Source organism: Caretta caretta, chromosome 8 (genome assembly GCF_965140235.1).
Source record: "Caretta caretta isolate rCarCar2 chromosome 8, rCarCar1.hap1, whole genome shotgun sequence".
Classification (NCBI taxonomy): domain Eukaryota; kingdom Metazoa; phylum Chordata; order Testudines; family Cheloniidae; genus Caretta; species Caretta caretta.
Window position 1 is genome coordinate 50,037,087 of NC_134213.1, and position 16,298 is coordinate 50,053,384.

General features: G+C 45.9%; 1 protein-coding gene and 1 long non-coding RNA gene across 8 annotated transcripts in view; one reads left to right on the top strand and one right to left on the bottom strand.

The window, feature by feature from the left end:
- The window catches only part of RABGAP1L (RAB GTPase activating protein 1 like), a 551,596-nt gene that overhangs the window by 515,544 nt on the left and 19,754 nt on the right, over positions 1 to 16,298 (top strand). For all 7 annotated transcript variants that reach the window (XM_048861147.2, XM_048861149.2, XM_048861150.2 and 4 more), the window contains one exon: positions 16,089 to 16,181. In XM_048861147.2, the coding sequence (XP_048717104.2) occupies positions 16,089 to 16,181 (93 nt within the window). The remainder of the gene's footprint in view (positions 1 to 16,088; positions 16,182 to 16,298) is intronic.
- The window catches only part of LOC125641344 (uncharacterized), a 40,785-nt gene continuing 30,884 nt past the window's right edge, over positions 6,398 to 16,298 (bottom strand). Inside the window, exons 6-7 of the long non-coding RNA XR_012669642.1 lie at positions 11,723 to 16,103; positions 6,398 to 11,058 (exon numbers count right to left, since the gene is read on the bottom strand). This is a non-coding gene — a long non-coding RNA (uncharacterized LOC125641344). The remainder of the gene's footprint in view (positions 11,059 to 11,722; positions 16,104 to 16,298) is intronic.

Sequence of the window (16,298 nt, forward strand, 5' to 3'; positions counted from 1 at the left end):
TTTTAGAATGCATGTTTCAGGATGCTTGGTAGAGGGAAGCATTGTCTATAGTTTGATCTCAAGACTACTATGAAGCAGCATGGTCACTGAGCCGCCAGTGAGCTGTTCTCAAGACTGTGACAAAAGGAGAAATGAGGAATCTCTCTACCTGTGTCCCAGTTATTCCAACCTGTGAATTTTCCATGTGCACAGGCTACTTGTTATGATCTCCATATTTATTCTTTAACAGGGAGTCAGAAGTTTTTCTCTATAAACCTTACCTTTACCCAGTAAACATAAGATGTTGCCAGTTCAAATTTTCCTTTTTACTCCCATGGGGACTTTATGCCTGTGATTAAATTGAATCTCTCTGGAGAATCAAATTCTTTGGATTGCCTTGTATAGTATCATGTCTGGTATATTAGTCCTCTGGATTAGATTTCTTGTAGATTACAAGAAGGATGAATGGAGTCTACTGTGTTCTGCCAAAACCCCACTGTGGCTTCCTTTTCTTTTTCTTTTCTTTTGTTTTCTTTTTTTTAATGTGGACAGAATACTTATCTTCTTTTTAATCTAATCCACTCTGACAATTATCTCAAGGTACTGCTTGAGCCCTCTCAGATATCTTATTGTTATTGAAAGGACAATTCAGTGATCTGCATCAATGATTACACAATGCAGTGAAGCTTTAAGACAGTTTCACTGTAAGTTTCACTGTTACATTCAAGCCTTAAATAAGCTTAATCAGCTGTTTGAATAGAGCTGTATTATCCTTCCTTGACCTTAGTTTAGCTGAATACATTCTTTTTAATACAAGATATTAACTGGAAGAAACTGGTACAATTACTTGAAATACAAGCCAAGATACTACATATGATCTTAGTTCGTTTTCACTACTGTGTATTCTGAGTATTGGTTTAGAATTTAGTCTAAACCTTCTGGTTCTCAGATGACATACTTCAATAAGCCAGACATCATTATAAAATTGACTTACAGTCTAAAAATACCTAAAGTTAAAAGTAAGTGTGGAGAAAGTTAAGCATTCATTGGTATAACAAATAATTAGATTGTGGTGGCATCTTGACTTTGAAGTAATTTAATTTCGCCCCCTAATCTTGAAATACCAAATAGGGTTGCCAACCCTCCCAGTTTCGCTGGGAGTATCCTGGAATCGGTCTCTATCTCCTGGAGGCTACTGAAGTCAAACCGGGAGATTTGAGTCTGCTAAAAGTCAGGCGGTGCAGGGGGCTAAGGCAGGCTCCCTGCCTGCCCTGGCCCCGTGCCACTCCCCGAAGCAGACGGCACATCCCTGAGGCCCCTGGGCGCGGAGGGGCAGGGGGTCTCCGAGTGCTGACTCCGCAGCTCCCATTGGCCAGGAACTGTGGCCAATGGGAACTATGGGGGCTGCACTTGCAGGCGCGGGCAGCACATGGAGCCTGCTCCCCTCCAGGGGCCGCAGGGACGTGCTGGCTGCTTCCAGGAGCAGCGCAGGACAGGCAGGGAGCCTGCCTTAGCCCCACTGTACCGCTGCCCCGCAGAGCCACCTGAAGTAAGCCCCTCCTGTCTGGAGCCCACACCCCAATCCCCTTTCCCAGCCCTGAGTCCCCTCCCACACCCAAACTCCCTCCCAGAGCCTGCATCCTGCACCCCCTCCTGCACCCCAGCCCCCTGCCCCAGCCCAGAGCCGCCTCCTGCACCCACACTCCCTCCCAGAGCCTGCACCCCTCCTGCACCCCAACCCCTTACCCCAGCCCTGAGCCCCCTCCTGCACGCAAACTCTCTCCCAGAGCTTGCATCCCTCACCCTGTCTCGCACCCCAACCTCCTGCCCCAGGCCCAGCCCCCTCCCACACTCCAAACTCCTTGGCCTACAGCCCGCAACCCCTCCCGCACCCCAACGCCCTGTCTCAGCCCGGTGAAAGTGAGTGAGCATGGGGGATAGCAAGCAACGGAGGGAGGGGGAATGAAGTGAGTGGGATGGGGCCTCAGGGAAGGGGCGAGGCAGGGGCGGAGCAAGGATATTTGGGTTTCTGTAATTAGACAGTTGGCAACCCTAATACCAAGGAAAGCAAACAAGTGGAGCCGAAAACTTAAATCACCTACTTCAAAGAAAGTGAGAGGAAAATATTAAATGTTTGGTTTGTTTGTTTATTTTATATATAGAAACCAGAGAGAGCAGTAGAAGACTGCAGAAATAAATCTAACGGAATATTAAAGTTAGCAAATTCAGTTGGCTATTCAGTTATTAGTGTATATGAAGCAGTATATAGGAAGGCTATGAGGAGCTGTGGATCTATGGTTAAAGGAAGACCACTAATAAATAAGAAGTAAAGAATGAAAATACTCTGCTTAATGTGGTCTAGTAGTTAGAGCTGCAGATTAGGAATTGGGAGTTCATAGAATCATAGAATATCAGGGTTGGAAGGGACCTCAGGAGGCCACCTAGTCCAACCCCCTGCTCAAAGCAGGACCAATCCCCAACTAAATCATCCCAGCCAGGGATTTGTCAAGCCTGACCATAAAAACTTCTAAGGAAGGAGATTTCACCACCTCCCTAGGTAACGCATTCCAGTGTTTCACCACCCTCCTAGTGAAAAAGTTTTTCCTAATATCCAACCTAAACCTCCGCCACTGCAACTTGAGACCATTACTCCTCGTTCTGTTATCTGCTACCGCTGAGAACAGTCTAGATCCATCCCCTTTGGAACCCCTTTTCAGGTAGTTGAAAGCAGTTATCAAATCTCCCCTCATTCTTCTCTTCTGCAGACTAAACAATTCCAGTTCTCTCAGCCTCTCCTCATAAGTCATGTGTTCCAGCCTCCTAATAATTTTTGTTACCCTCCGCTGGATGTTTTCCAATTTTTCCACATCCTTCTTGTAGTGTGGGGCCCAAAACTGGACACAGTACTCCAGATGACGCCTCACCAATGTCGAATAGAGGGGAACGATCACGTCCCTCAATCTGCTGGCAATGCCCCTACTTATACATCCCAAAATGCCATTGGCCTTCTTGGCAACAACAGCACACTGTTGACTCATATCCAGCTTCTCGTCCACTGTAACCCCTAGGTCCTTTTCTGCAGAACTGCTGCCTAGCCATTCGGTCCCTAGTCTGTAGCGGTGCATGGGATTCTTCCATCATAAGAGCAGGACTCTGCACTTGTCCTTGTTGAACCTCATCAGATTTCTTTTAGCCCAATCCTCCAATTTGTCTAGGTCCCTCTGTATCCTATCCCTACCCTCCAGCGTATCTACCTCTCCTCCCAGTTTAGTGTCATCTGCAAACTTGCTGAGGGTGCAATCCACACCATCCTCCAGATCATTAATGAAGATATTGAACAAAACCGGCCCGAGGACCGACCCTTGGGGCACTCCACTTGATACCGGCTGCCAACTAGACATGAAGCCATTGATCACTACCCGTTGAGCCCAACAATCTAGCCAGCTTTCTATCCACCTTATAGTCCATTCATCCAGCTCATACTTCTTTAACTTGCCGGCAAGAATACTGTGGGAGACCGTGTCAAAAGCTTTGCTAAAGTCAAGGAACAACATGGCTTTCCCCTCATCCACAGAGCCAGTTATCTCGTCATAGAAGGCAATTAGATTAGTCAGGCATGACTTGCCCTTGGTGAATCCATGCTGACTGTTCTGGCTCTGGGTCAGCCACTGGCTCCCTTTGAAACCATGGCAAGTCACATAACTTGCCTCAATTTCCCTGTCTATAAAATGAGCATGATAATACAAATTCACATGGTACTGAGGCTTAGTGACTGTTTGTAAAACATTCTGAGATCCTTGGAGAAAAGGGGATGTAGATGTGGACTTCATTAATACATCAGGATTGGTGTGGATTATCCATAAATTACTTGAAATATTGTTGGATGAAAGAAAACTCTCCAGAAGTTGAGTGGACACTGATTCCTTCTTGTCTTGGCCACCCATGATTGGTAGAGAGCAGTGTGCTGCCATGCCTCAGACTCCTCCTCAAAGAGGGTGACCTTATAGCAGTTGTAGATCTTTTTGTTCCTGTGAACTGGGAGAACAAGCTAAAGAATGGTTTCAGAGGAACAGCCGTGTTAGTCTGTATTCGCAAAAAGGAGTACTTGTGGCACCTTAGAGACTAACCAATTTATTTGAGCATGAGCTTTCGTGAGCTACAGCTCACTTCATCGGATGTATACCGTGGAAACTGCAGCAGACTTTATATACACACAGAGAATATGAAACAATACCTCCTCCCACCCCACTGTCCTGCTGGTAATAGCTTATCTAAAGTGATCAACAGGTGGGCCATTTCCAGCACAAATCCAGGTTTTCTCACCCTCCACCCCCCCACACACATTCACTCTCCTGCTGGTGCTAGCCCAGCTAAAGAATGCAATGTATTATTTTTCCTCAACTGCCATCTGACAGCTCATTGTACTGATCATTTGAATGTTCACTCCACTTGATAATGGCATTGTTTTTGCCCCATTGAGAGTCTTGTGCTTCTTCAGAGGGAAGTTTTGTTTGTTCAGTTCCTTGTGTTTGAGTGTTTTATTGAGATTACTGCATGACTGGCTGTGTGTGTGTGTCTGGTTGTGAAGAATACAATACAATAAAATAAAAATCAAATGTAGGGGAATGGAATATAAGATATTGAGATACACGGTTAAGCAAGGTTTATAAATCCTAAATTTGATACCACACAATCCAGCCAGCATACGCTTCAAGGTGTTAAAAAAAGAAGAAATCAATATTGCAGAAGCTTTCATGGACACTTTTATGAGCATACTCAGTTCAGCCGCAATCCATGAAGATTGAAACATGGCTAACATAATGCAATTATTTATGAAAGGGCCCAGAGATATGTCAGATGTTTGTAAACTAATAGATCACAGTTTGAGATCATGAGTTGGGCAAACTGTATCAAGGAGTTAAAGTGCAAAACAGCATGGATCCAGGAAAAGAAAGAGCTATAATAATGTCAGACTCCTTGGAGAATACTACTACTGGATAGTAGTAGAGGCCACGCCAGTTGTTATGCATATGTAAAGTTTATAATATATGGGATTATTGTTCTGGAGTGGAATGTTTTCCTAGTGGAAGCTTTTTCTCAAATTGCTGGAACAGTATTTCGCTGTATTTGGATATTCTTTTCCAGTGATGATAGGAATGTGGTGTAAGTGGAGATATATTTGTCCGAATGGAGATGTGTCTCTTTGAGCATTGAAACCTCTTCTAACTGCATTACCCTTGTATCTTCCAATGTAATTCTATTCCTGTCTAATAGTAGCATTAGAGAGATTGTATTACTCACCTTTAGCACCAGTAAGAGAATAAAAGTATAACATTTGCTCACAGAATGGGGTACCAGGTGCACAGCCCTTGCTCTCTCTCCCACACTCCATCTGCAATTGGGTTTGGTCCTAAGCAGATGGGGAGGGGGTGTCTTCCCTTGTACAGACACATAGGATGAGGGCACGATCCTGCCATTAGGAAATCAGAGGAGAGATTGTACAAACAGTTTGTATGGAAGCCTATAAAATATCAAGAACTCACCACTGAACTCTCAGGGAATGGAAAAGTGAGAAAGCAAAACAGAGTAGCTTTAAGAGAGGCAGTAGACACTCTTGTTTCTAGGACTCCCTATGTTTGACTTGTTTTCAATAAACATTTGTGGTTTACCATTCAGGTTCGGATTGATTTCTGCTGCCTTTGGGACGGGTGGTTAAAGCACCAAGTAGAATCCACACAAGTAGAATTCCACTTCTGCTCCAGCTAGAGAATGATCTCCGAAACCAGATCAGTAAGGCTGCTCCCAGGTGGCCAAATACATTTCAAAAATTTAACAAGGAGAGCTGCATATTACTGGCTAGTGTGTTTAGTCTCCTGGTAATGGTCTGTAACACTATCCTAATAAGGAGAACTAGTAGTGTTGTTGCCTTTTGACCCAAGTGGCTAGACAAAGTTCAGGGCACTGGGGATGTTCCAGGTGGAAATAGAAATTGATAGCATCTGGTATTTTTTTGATGCTGTCTTGTTTATTTACAAGGTGTGACAGACCTTGAGGTACAACCTGGACTGTGGGACCTCTGTGTCCTCTTTAACTCTCTGGATCAGGGTACCTGTCACACTGCTCTGCTAGTGACAAGCAGCCCCTTCAGGCTTTGCTCTCACACAGCCATTAGCATGTGAGGGCACACCCGAAGTTACATGCAGGTTCTCACAGCCTCTCATGAACTGTACACAGGGAGACACTAGCAAATCCCCCCAACCCCAGCATTGGATTCCAGAAATGTACCATCTTACACTGCTCAAGACCTTCCCTTGAGCAATGTAAGCTCATTAATTAGTTTGCCATTTCACCAAAGGGTAGTAGGCATGCACTTTGTAATCTGAGCAGATTCCCCAAGCACTTTGGACAAACTCACTGGTAAAGATAAAACATTAAAATAAGTTTATTAACTACAGAAAGATAGATTTTAAGTGATTATAAGTGTTAGGATAGTGGTTAGAGTTTGTTACATAAGAAATTAAAGAGTAATAAAATAAAATCACAGTCAAATCCTAAACTTTATCAGACTAAGTGAGATTTGAATCAAGCAGTTTTTCTCACCCCACTAGGCGTTGTAAGCAGTTCACCGTTTTTAATACACAGGCTGAATTCCCTGCTCAGCCTGGGACCAGTTTCCACAGTTCAAAGTCTTTTCTTCCAAGCATTCTTGCTACTTCAGAGTAGATGGGGGAGGAGAGAAGTGGACTTATGATGCCACTGTCCCTTATTTTATACTCTCAGGTTCATGTGCCTGGAAAAATACTGGCTCAAACATGGAGTCAATCATCACGAGTCCTCATACTTGGCTGAGTCATGGAGTTAAGCAATCCCCTATTGTACAGAGCTTGAGCAACTGTCTTTTACTGAATTGTAAATCTCTTGTTTACAGTCCCCCCCCCCCCCCCCCCCCCCCCCCGGTCAATGGCTGGTGATGGTCACTTAACACCTGTCTGGATGTGGGTCACCCATTTTGTTGCTACTGGAGAGCTAGCTTTGGGCATCTCCTTGACTCATAACATATTTCAATAACAATCATGTAGCAAAATCTCATAACTCCGTATACAATGATGATATACATATTTTGACAGAATGAGTTCCAGCAAATCATGACTTTCATAGGATATCTTAGAAAGCATTCTTTGTACAAATATCATAACCATATACTAGTGGTGAATGTGGGGGTTACAGGGTGCTATTTTGAGGTTCAGTATGTCACACAAGGAATGTATGGAGTCTTGCTTCTACAAATGCCGGAGGAACCAAGAACAAAAAGGAGCGGTTTCTTAACTTACAGTCCCCAAGCCTCTCTAGCCAACCGAAAAGACAGCTTATTTCTCTAGCTTTTCTCAGGGTCACACTATCCCCACAGGTTACTGCTTGACTCTCTTGCTGTTTGCTTTTGGTTCCCTCTCTATTCTGTCTGTTCTCAGTTCCTGTGTTCAGTTTTTCTGCACACACCCCTACCTAAAACAATACTCAGCAAAAGTTTCTGGGTGGATTCACAGGTGCAGTGACTTGAGTGCTTGTCATGGAGTCCCTGGGCGATGCTCTGGAACTGCTCCCTTCGAAGCCAGGCAGGATTCGGGTGAAGTCTCCTCTGTGTGAACACCTGTCTGCAGGGCAAAAAGCTCACAGAGCTTCCATCTTCCTGGGTCTGACCTCGGAGCATTCAGCATCGTCTGCCCCTCCATGCGCTTCCCACAGAGAGCCCGCCCAGGCGGGGTCCTGGGGAAGCCAGAGGATCCTGCACCCCCGCTTCACAGTCAGATGTAAAACAGAGGTTTATTAGATGACAGGAACACGGTCTAAAACAGAGCTTGTAGGTATAGAGAACAGGACCCCTCAGCCGGGTCCATTTTGGGGGGCAGTGAGCCAGACAGCCACATCTGCACTTCACTCCATGTCCCCAGCCAGCCTCAACTGACTCACCCTCCAGAGCCTCCTCTGGGCTTTGTCCCTTTCCCGGGCCAGGAGGTCACCTGATTCCTTTGTTCTTCAACCCTTTAGCTATCACCTTGCGGGGGAAGGGCCCAGGCCATCAGTTGCCAGGAGACAGAGTGTCGGCCATTTATGTACACCAGCCCTTTAGGGCTCTGCAACAATTACACCCCCTTATCCCACCACTTAGAGACTTAAGAAATGCATAGGGGAAACTGAGGCACCCCTACTGTATTCAGAGGGAACATTAAGAACAGTCCCACTTCGTCACAGTGCTTAAAGCACTGAGCTACAATACTGAAGGTTGTGGGTTTGAGTCTTGCTCAATCTCATGCTGAAAGGTGACTTCCAGTTTACCCAGCTGCAAAATGGTACCTGCTCCTTCAGGTTAGGGCAGACTATGGCAGGGGGACATGATGCTGGCCACACTGCTCCCTTGTGTACCATTGACTATGAAACTGACATGCCTTAACCGTGTCAGTCTGATGAACCATTGGCTCAGGGGTACTTCACTTTTGTCCTAGATGGGGTCTTATCCTCATGTTAATTGAAGGGTGTGTTCACACCTCTCAATCTCAATGTGGTTTTAGCAACCCATAACAAGGTTTCAGCCAGCTCACAACAATACCCTAAAGCAGACAAGTAAGGCTGCTCCCAGCAGGTGGCCAAGTATGTTTTAAAAATTTAACAAGGAGTTCTGCACACTACTGGCTAGTGTGTTTAGGTTCCTGTTAATGGCCTCTAAGGGCATGGCTACATTTGCAGATGTAGAGCACTGTCAGCTAAACCCGCCTTCGTACAGCGCAGTAGGAAAAGTGCTGCAGTCTGTCCACACTGAGAGCTGCAAGCTCACTGGCGTGGTCACATTTGCGGCACTTGCAGCTGCATTGGGAGCGATGCATTGTGGGCAGCTATCCCACAGAGCACCTCTTCCCATTCTGGAGCTGTGGCTTGCGGGAAAGGGGTGGGGAGTGCGGGGCATTCTGGTTCCTGTCCCAATGCCCTATGATGCATTGGTTCGCATCCAAGCATATTTCCTTTCCTTCCAACCACATTTGGCACCATCTTTCAACGGTTTTTGTACTGTGTGCTCTGTCTTCCCTTTCGGTCTGTGGGAATGGAGCCCGAATTGCTGAGGAATATGCTTATGAGTCTCGCCAACACGTCACGTTTGGCAGTCGAGTTATTCCTTAAGATACAAAGTGACAGTGAGGACTCCGACAATGATATCGACTCGAGTAACACAAATGACACGAGTTTGCTTGTGGCATTCACGGACATGCTCACCACTGTGGAACGCCACTTTTGGGATCGGGAAACAAGCACTGAGTGGTGGGATCACATCGTCATGCAAGTCTGGGATGACGAGCAGTGGCTGCAGAACTTTTGGATGAGAAAAGCCACTTTGATGGGACTGTGTGAGGAGCTCGCCCCCAGCCTGCGGCGCTAGGACAGCTGCCCTGATGTTGGAGAAGCGGGTGGCTATTGCAATCTGGAAACTGGCAACTCCAGACAGCTACTGATCGGTCGCTAACCAGTTTGGAGTGGGAAAGTCGACAGTTGGAATTGTGTTGATGTAAGTTTGCAGGGCCATTTATCGCATCCTGCTCAGAGGATCCGTGACTCCGGGTAATGTGCATGACATTGTGGCTGGCTTTGCACAAATGGGTTTCCCTAACTGCAGAGTGGTGATAGATGGGACTCATATTCCAATTCTGGCACCAGCCCACTTAGCCTCCGAGTATGTTAATCAGAAGGGCTATTGGTCTATGGTTCTCCAGATGCTTGTGGATCACTGTGGGTGTTTCATTGACATTAATGCAGGCTGGCCCGGAAAGGTGCAGGATGCACAAATCTTTTGTAACACTGGCCTGTTCAGGAAGCAGCAAGCCTGGACCTTTTTCCCAGACCAGAAGATCACTGTAGGGGAAGTCAAAATGCCCACTGTGATCCTTGGAGACCCCGCTTACCTTTTGATACCATGGCTCATGAAACCCTACACAGGGAGCCTTGATAGCAGCAAGGAGTGGTTCAACAACAGGCTGAGCTGGTTCAGAATGACTGTGGAGTGTGCTTTTGGCCATTTAAAGGGTCTCTGGCGCTCTCTGTATGGGAAGCTGGACCTCGCCGATAACAGCATCCCCGCGGTTATATCTGCGTGCTGTACCCTCCATGTGAAGGGAAGGATGAAAGATTCACTCAGGCATGGAACTCAGAGGTTCAACACCTGGAGGCTGAATTTGAACAGACAGAGAGCAGGGGCCCAGCATGGGGCTGCAAGTATTAGGGATGCCTTGAGGGAGCAATTTGAGGCTGAAAGCAAACAGTAATGTCTGGTGTGATGCCCTACACGGGAGTGAAGTGCAGTAGGAATCTGTGTTTGCTATGTATGATACACTGACTTGCAGTGCCTGTTGATTTCCTAGGCTAAGGTTTCTTTTACGTTATGCAATAATAAAGAATGTTTTCAAATTCAAAAAATCAATGTATTGAAAAGAAACACAACACAACTGCTTGGGAAACACAAAGGGCAAGGGGGTAGGGTGGGGTGGGGAATGGTACAATCACAGATTTGCGTATGTCCTGTCTGGAGTGCTGTGCAATGCGTGCTGCACTTCAGGATGACTGTACTATACTGCATGGTGATGGGGGTTGAGTGCAGTGGGTAAGGGTTGTAGTTTTCAGGGCTGGGTGGTGAAGCTACAGGGGTTGGAGGCAGTGGGTGGTGGTAAGAACCCAGATGTTGGGGAAAGTGGTTTGGAGGTGACATGGTGGCACAAGGGAAAGAGTTATGGGACAAGGACTGCAGGGGGGGAGGGCACGGTAGTGCTCCGCCTGCATGGCTACGAGCGCCTGGATCGAGTCCTCTTGGTGCTCCATGATGCTTATCAGTCGCTCTGTGCTTTGGTGCCGGCGATCTGCATTCTGCTGGCGGACCCTCCTTTCACTCTCCTGCCACTCCTGCACTTTTTTTATTTTCATTAGTTGAATGCTGCATGACTTCATGCAGCATGTCCTCTTTGCTTCTACGTGGCCTCTTCCTGATTCTTTGCAGCCTCTCAGCTGTTGATAACACAGACGGCTGAGATCTCAAGGTTGCATCTGTAAAGGCAAAATGCAACACTGAACAGAGGCAGCATTGTTCACACCAAACAGAGCAATGATTCCCCCATACTCCAGGGCAAGCACAGTCTACACAATAGCATAATTTGCCTGTCCCAAAGCAAGCGCACATAACCCATGGGAGCCCCAAAATGGTGAGTAAGCACAGGGTCAAGTGTGACTGATTTTTTCACGGCTGTACTGTCCTCTGGGTTTCTGTGCCTTGGGGAGAGCCAATAGCGGCAGGGGGCCCCTATACTGATCACTGTCCCCACATTTCCCACAGGAGTTCGTCCTGGAAGATATCTCTGCTGAGGGTGACCTGGAAAGCAAGGGAGGGTCTTCTACTGCAATGTGGCTTCCACCCTGGCCCATATGCAGCTTGCCGGTGTGCAGCAATGGTCCCCCCGCCCCTCACAGTACAGTGGTGTGGACAAGTTAGCCTTACTGGGACAAGGAACACAGTGGCTCTCCCGAGAAACCTGCACAAGCGCATTTCCCAAGTTCTGGCTGAGACCTTTGAAGAGATCACTGAGGCCGATTACCGCAATGTGAGAGTGCACATCAACGCCCTATTCCGCATCTACGCATGCATACGGCCCTAACCCTCCTCACCCAAGAGCCCGCACCGAATAACTTCCTTCCCAAAATAAAAGCCACTTACTGGGAACCTCCTCTGGTGTTTGTCCTTCCCCAAGCACCGGCCGCCGCGACTGGCTACCTTCCTCCTGGCTGCATGCATCTAGGGATTCCGGGGTGTTTTCCTCCGCCTCAGTCCCCTCGCTCCCGCTTTGCTGCTCCTCCTCCCTCCTTGTTGCACTGGCCTCTGAGGTGTCCATGGTGGTACTCAGCATGGAGGTGGGGTCACCCCCAAGTATCACATCCAGCTCCTTGTAAAAACAGCAAGTTGCGGGGGCAGCACCGGTGCACCTGTTTGCCTTTTGGGCTTTGTGGTAGGTGTTCCACAGCTCCTGTACTTTAACCCTGCATTGCAGTGTGTCCCAGTCATGGCCCTTTCCATCATGGCCCTTGATATCTGCCCAAAGATATCATAATTCTTGCGGCTGGAGCACAGCTGGGACCGGATAGCTTCCTCCCCCCCAAAACACTGATGAGGTCCAGCATCTCGCCATTGCTCCATTCTGGGCATTGCCTGGCGCGTGGAGGCATGGTCACCTGGAAAGATTCTCTGAGAGCACTCCACGCCTGGCTGAGCAAACAGGAAGGGGATTTTCAAAATTCCCAGAGAATTTAACGGGCCGGGTCTGATTGTTGGTCACCTGAGGGCAGGGCAGTAGAGTTCAAAGTGATGACCAGAGTGGCTAGAACAGGCATTGTGGGATACTTCTGGAGGCCGATCACAGTGCAATAACAGACCAGGGTGTCTATACTGATGCCGTGGCAGAGTACCAGCAGCGCTGTAGCTGCGGAGTCAGAGCGCTCTACGTGCCTTGCCAGTGTGGACGGGTAGTGAGTTAGTGCGCCCGGGGCTCCTTTATTGCGCTGTAACTCGCAAGTGTAGCCAAGCCCTAACACAGTTCCAATAAGGAGAACTAGTCCTCATCCTCATAGAACACTAAACTGGTGCCATAAATCCTCGATACTGTGCTCTTTGTAGTTGTTTGTTTCATGGCGATGTCTCTCAGCCCTCCTCCAAACCTCCTAGTATAGGTTATTGCTTACCCAGCCCATATCTTTATACTGCCTTTCTTCTGCCTATCTATCTTGTATTACAAAGAAGAGAATAAGGTTGGTCTTGCATTGAACTGGGATTCAGGTGACCTGGGTTCAATTCTCAGCTCTGTCACAAACTTCTTGTGTGAACTTTGGCTTTTTCGTGCTTCAGTTACCCATCTGTAACATGGAGTAATAACCTATATGCCTATGAGGTGGAGAAGTGATTGTTTGTGAGGCACTTGGATGCTATAGTGATGGCGGCCATATACGTACCTAGTTAGATATCAAGATATAAAACGCAGGAACTTGGGCCTCATGCTTCCTTCGTAAGATGTGCAGAAACTCCCTCAGCTTTTTTCGATGTTTGGATCTCTGAGGAACTAGTAGGTCTGCATGAGGTCATGCTTTAACCATCACGACCTTCCAGCAAGTCCCTTTCACCATCCAGGAGGACTGCAGTGGTGGATGCAATAGAAGTGTGCATAATATAGAAATGATTGATAATGGATCTGCTTAATTGGTAGTTCTGTTGATCAGTAAATATGAAATAAACATTCATATGTCATTAAGGTTTGACTTAAACTCACAAATACCTGAAAGTAAGGAGTACAGGTGACCATGAAATCTTTCTCCGGCCTCTTCTGCCTATCTTCCTGTCTAGCCAATCTAATTTATTTGTATCCACCCTATGTATGTAGAATGTGTGCCCATCATGGAGGTATGTAAGTGAATGACTGTAGATATATGCATGTATGCAAACCCAGACCTTGTGATACTAATGAGATTTAGCACACACACTTTTGCATGTGCACCTTAAGGATTTGATCCTCTATTAATTAAAGATATCGAGAAGCAGGTAAGTTGGTTGGTACAACAGTTCATTTACTATTTTCTCCCTCACTGTGCCCCTTTCTTTGCACTGGGGTCTGGTGGCTTTGTCCTGAAATTTCCAATACAGATCTGAAATTTTCAACATTGTCCAAAAGAATTGTCTACCTTGCACTACAGCACTTCAAGGTGCAGCAATTTCTAGTCTAATTCTCCTTTTGCTTCATAAATACTCCTGCTTTTTATATCTGTACATGCTTCTCCACCTGTCATTCCCTTCTTTTTCTCTCCCTGCTTTGTGCCAATAGCCGGTAGATGCAAAGCATCACACAGTAGCACAAGAGAGAGATATAAGCTTGGAAGGTATCCTAGCGACACATCATTCTGGTGTCTAGTTCTCTGAGCAAGATCAAAATAAACATCATGGAAGCACAGCAGGGTGGGAATAGATTGGGTTTTGTGTAGGATTGGTTCACTTCCTTAAAATCTTACTTTGAAATGTACATTTAGCGCTGAATGTTAAGGTAGCCTTAACAGCCATAGCATAGTAGGAAAGAGGAAATGGTTTGTACTTTCCCAGGAAGCCCTGCTTTTCATATAGTTAGTAGGAGTCAATTGACATATAAATGAGCTTCTCCTGTTAAATTATTTTCATTCAAATTTGTTTTCAGGTAATAATAATACTATCTCCCTCTTATCACTTAGCACTTTTCATAGATATTTATTTAAGAGGCATCCAAGTAGAATTCTCATGAACATTTATCCAGAATTATTGCATTGATTGTATTCTTCCCTGTTCTCCTTATTCTCTTCAAAGTCTTTATTTTAGAGCTGTAGGCTTATGTTTAACAATAGGCTGCAACTGATTCATTGTGCTGTATTAGCCCTTCCTGCATCGAGCATAGAAACTCCCTGTGACAGTGTACTGCACCTTGCAAAGCAGGATTGGCTTCCACATCTCCCAGCTGTAACTCCCCCGACCCTTTCTGCTCTGACTTTGGGAACCACCTCGGCCCTTTCCTATGGCAGGGGAAGAAAATCCCCAAATGGAAAATTGAAGAGAGAAACTATATTAAGTCCCACTCACATGCATGCGCGCCCACACACATGCAGTATCCTCTAGTGGCCACATAGCCTTCTCTTCCCAACAACCACCATGACAGGGTGGTTGTGGTGCAGCACTGTCCTGCCAGTAGCTGCAATGCTGCTGTCACATGAAGCTCTGTATTAGCATGTAATGCTCCTGATTTTCGTCAATTGCTTAATAACAAGGGTGGGGGGGTTAGAAGACTGGCAGAAATATCACAGGAACAGATCAAGGCAAATCATGTATCTTTTTATAAATCACTGTGACATGATGCCAATGTATGCCATACAGCTAGCAACTTTGTTGATGCCTATTGTGGGTTGTATGGGGACATTAGAGTGCTGTTAAAGGTCTGTCAAGGGAGCAAGTAATGAGAGTATACACAAAGCTACATTATAGCCAATTAAAAAATAAATGTAAAGCTGAGTATCTCCATTCTACACCTAAAAATACAGATGCTGTCTCTATATCTTGACTGATTTTTTTTGCAAAAAAAGCAGATGGATGTTTTCGTGTAAATCCAGCTGTCTGTGACTTGACCTGTTTGCACAGTTGTTTACCAAATCTGTCTGTGATTTTCATCTGTGTAGCTGACTCACTGTTTCCCTGCTGTGGCTGGAAGTGAACAATGCAGCTTTAGCAGTGTCACAGGGCATCACTTAACTCTGGGACACTGATGCACAGACTTGGTGTGGGCAGCGAGTGGGCAGATGAATGAGAGCAGAGCCACCTCAGTCACTGGTAATGTTCTACCACAAAATTACCAACCATGTCTCCAATGAGACTTCACAGAGACTAGTACAGGTCTGAGCTCACTATCTAAACAACAAGTAATGTAAGTGATGTGGGCAGTGTATGAGCTGTTTCTGTTTGATGGAAAAACTGATTCTCACTGGCAGGGGAAAAATCACTTGATTCTCCCCTAATTCATTCCCCAACATCCTCCTGTTGGACACATGACATTTTGATCATTCAATTTTCATAGCACTTTGTCATCACTGCTCTCAAACTCTTCCTGTTAAAGTTTCAGTGGATCCAAGAGACCAAAAGAACCATGTTCTTCTTGCCATTCTTCGTTTATTCCCCATATTTATGCCTGTTCTCCTCCTCCTGATTCTTTCTCAAAATGTTTCTACTTCAGGATTCAATTTGAAGTATTTAAAAATAAATGCCATTAAGCTTACTAAGGATCCTCTCCGCATGTACTGTATTGATAACTGTTTGGTGTGCCTCTTTTTACTGTCAACAAAAGTAGAGTGCAAAAATGTTACTTTTCCCCCAGCTTTCACCGCAGCTTTCTGGTGACAGTGAGATGAGGAATTAATTATTCAGTACAGAATATCCGGAGCTTCCTCCACTTCATGTTTGCAAGTAAAGACTTCTGGCAGCCTTTTCCTGTGCTTCTCTAAGAACATGTTTTTCTGAATGTATTCCACAGGTGCCCACAAAGAAGCTGAAGAAATATGAAAGAGAGTATCAGACAATGCGAGAGAGTCAGCTGCAGCAGGAAGACCCAATGGACAGATACAAGGTAAAGGAGACACTATATGGAAACCTACTCCATTGGCTAAATTACATGGACTAGTGATCAGATTTCACTAGTCAGCAAGAGGTGCCTATGTCAGTATTTCACACATACTGGGATATG